Source organism: Camelina sativa, unplaced genomic scaffold (genome assembly GCF_000633955.1).
Source record: "Camelina sativa cultivar DH55 unplaced genomic scaffold, Cs unpScaffold05176, whole genome shotgun sequence".
Classification (NCBI taxonomy): domain Eukaryota; kingdom Viridiplantae; phylum Streptophyta; class Magnoliopsida; order Brassicales; family Brassicaceae; genus Camelina; species Camelina sativa.
This window is the reverse complement of record NW_010926264.1, coordinates 1-581: the sequence shown is the minus strand read 5'-3', so window position 1 is coordinate 581 and position 581 is coordinate 1. Positions and strand designations below refer to the sequence as shown.

At 46.1% G+C, this 581-nt stretch overlaps 1 protein-coding gene across 1 annotated transcript; it reads right to left on the bottom strand.

Moving 5' to 3' along the window:
* Positions 1–3: 3 nt before the first annotated feature.
* LOC104774748 lies at positions 4–578 on the bottom strand (the record flags this gene model as incomplete). The annotated part of the gene is made up of 1 exon (XM_010499222.1): positions 4–578. A coding segment is annotated over one exon (393 nt), but the record flags the coding sequence as incomplete, so codon positions are not given.
* Between the last annotated feature and the right edge of the window lie 3 nt (positions 579–581).

The following is a 581-nucleotide window of genomic DNA, read 5'->3' as shown; positions in this document are numbered from 1 at the left end:
AACTTTAAAATTTTGCCAAGCGCAATTATATAAGTACATAAATTTAAATTACACAACTATATGCATAATAAGACATGTCATGCGCATCTACCAATAACAAGAGAACAACCAAAGATCCTAGAGAACTTTGACCACTCAACTGATGACACTGCAAATTATACCAATCAAACTCTCAAAACTAAATTTTAAATTTCTTTTTCCGTCGGGTTTAACAGTGACCCGACATAAGAACGGGTCGGGCGCTCAGGAACCAAACTAGCACGTGGCGACCTTGGAGGCACTTCCTTTAGCTGATGTCCACTACAATCGTAGTAGATCACGCCGGAGTAATCCAACGGCTCACATTTACCTCCCATCAAAATCTCCCTCTGCCAAACGCCGTACTCCTCCTCATCCTCCTCCACAATCATCTCCACCGCCGTCTTCTTCACGGCACCACCGTCGTAAGGTTTAGTTTTCCGGCCGACCATAGTCATCGCCTTGTTGCTCAAGGTCGTCATGAGCTCCTTAGGACGCACCCTCATCGGCGAAAAAGACCGTGCCGGACTCCATCCAAACCTTCCTCCTCCTCCGCCTTCTTC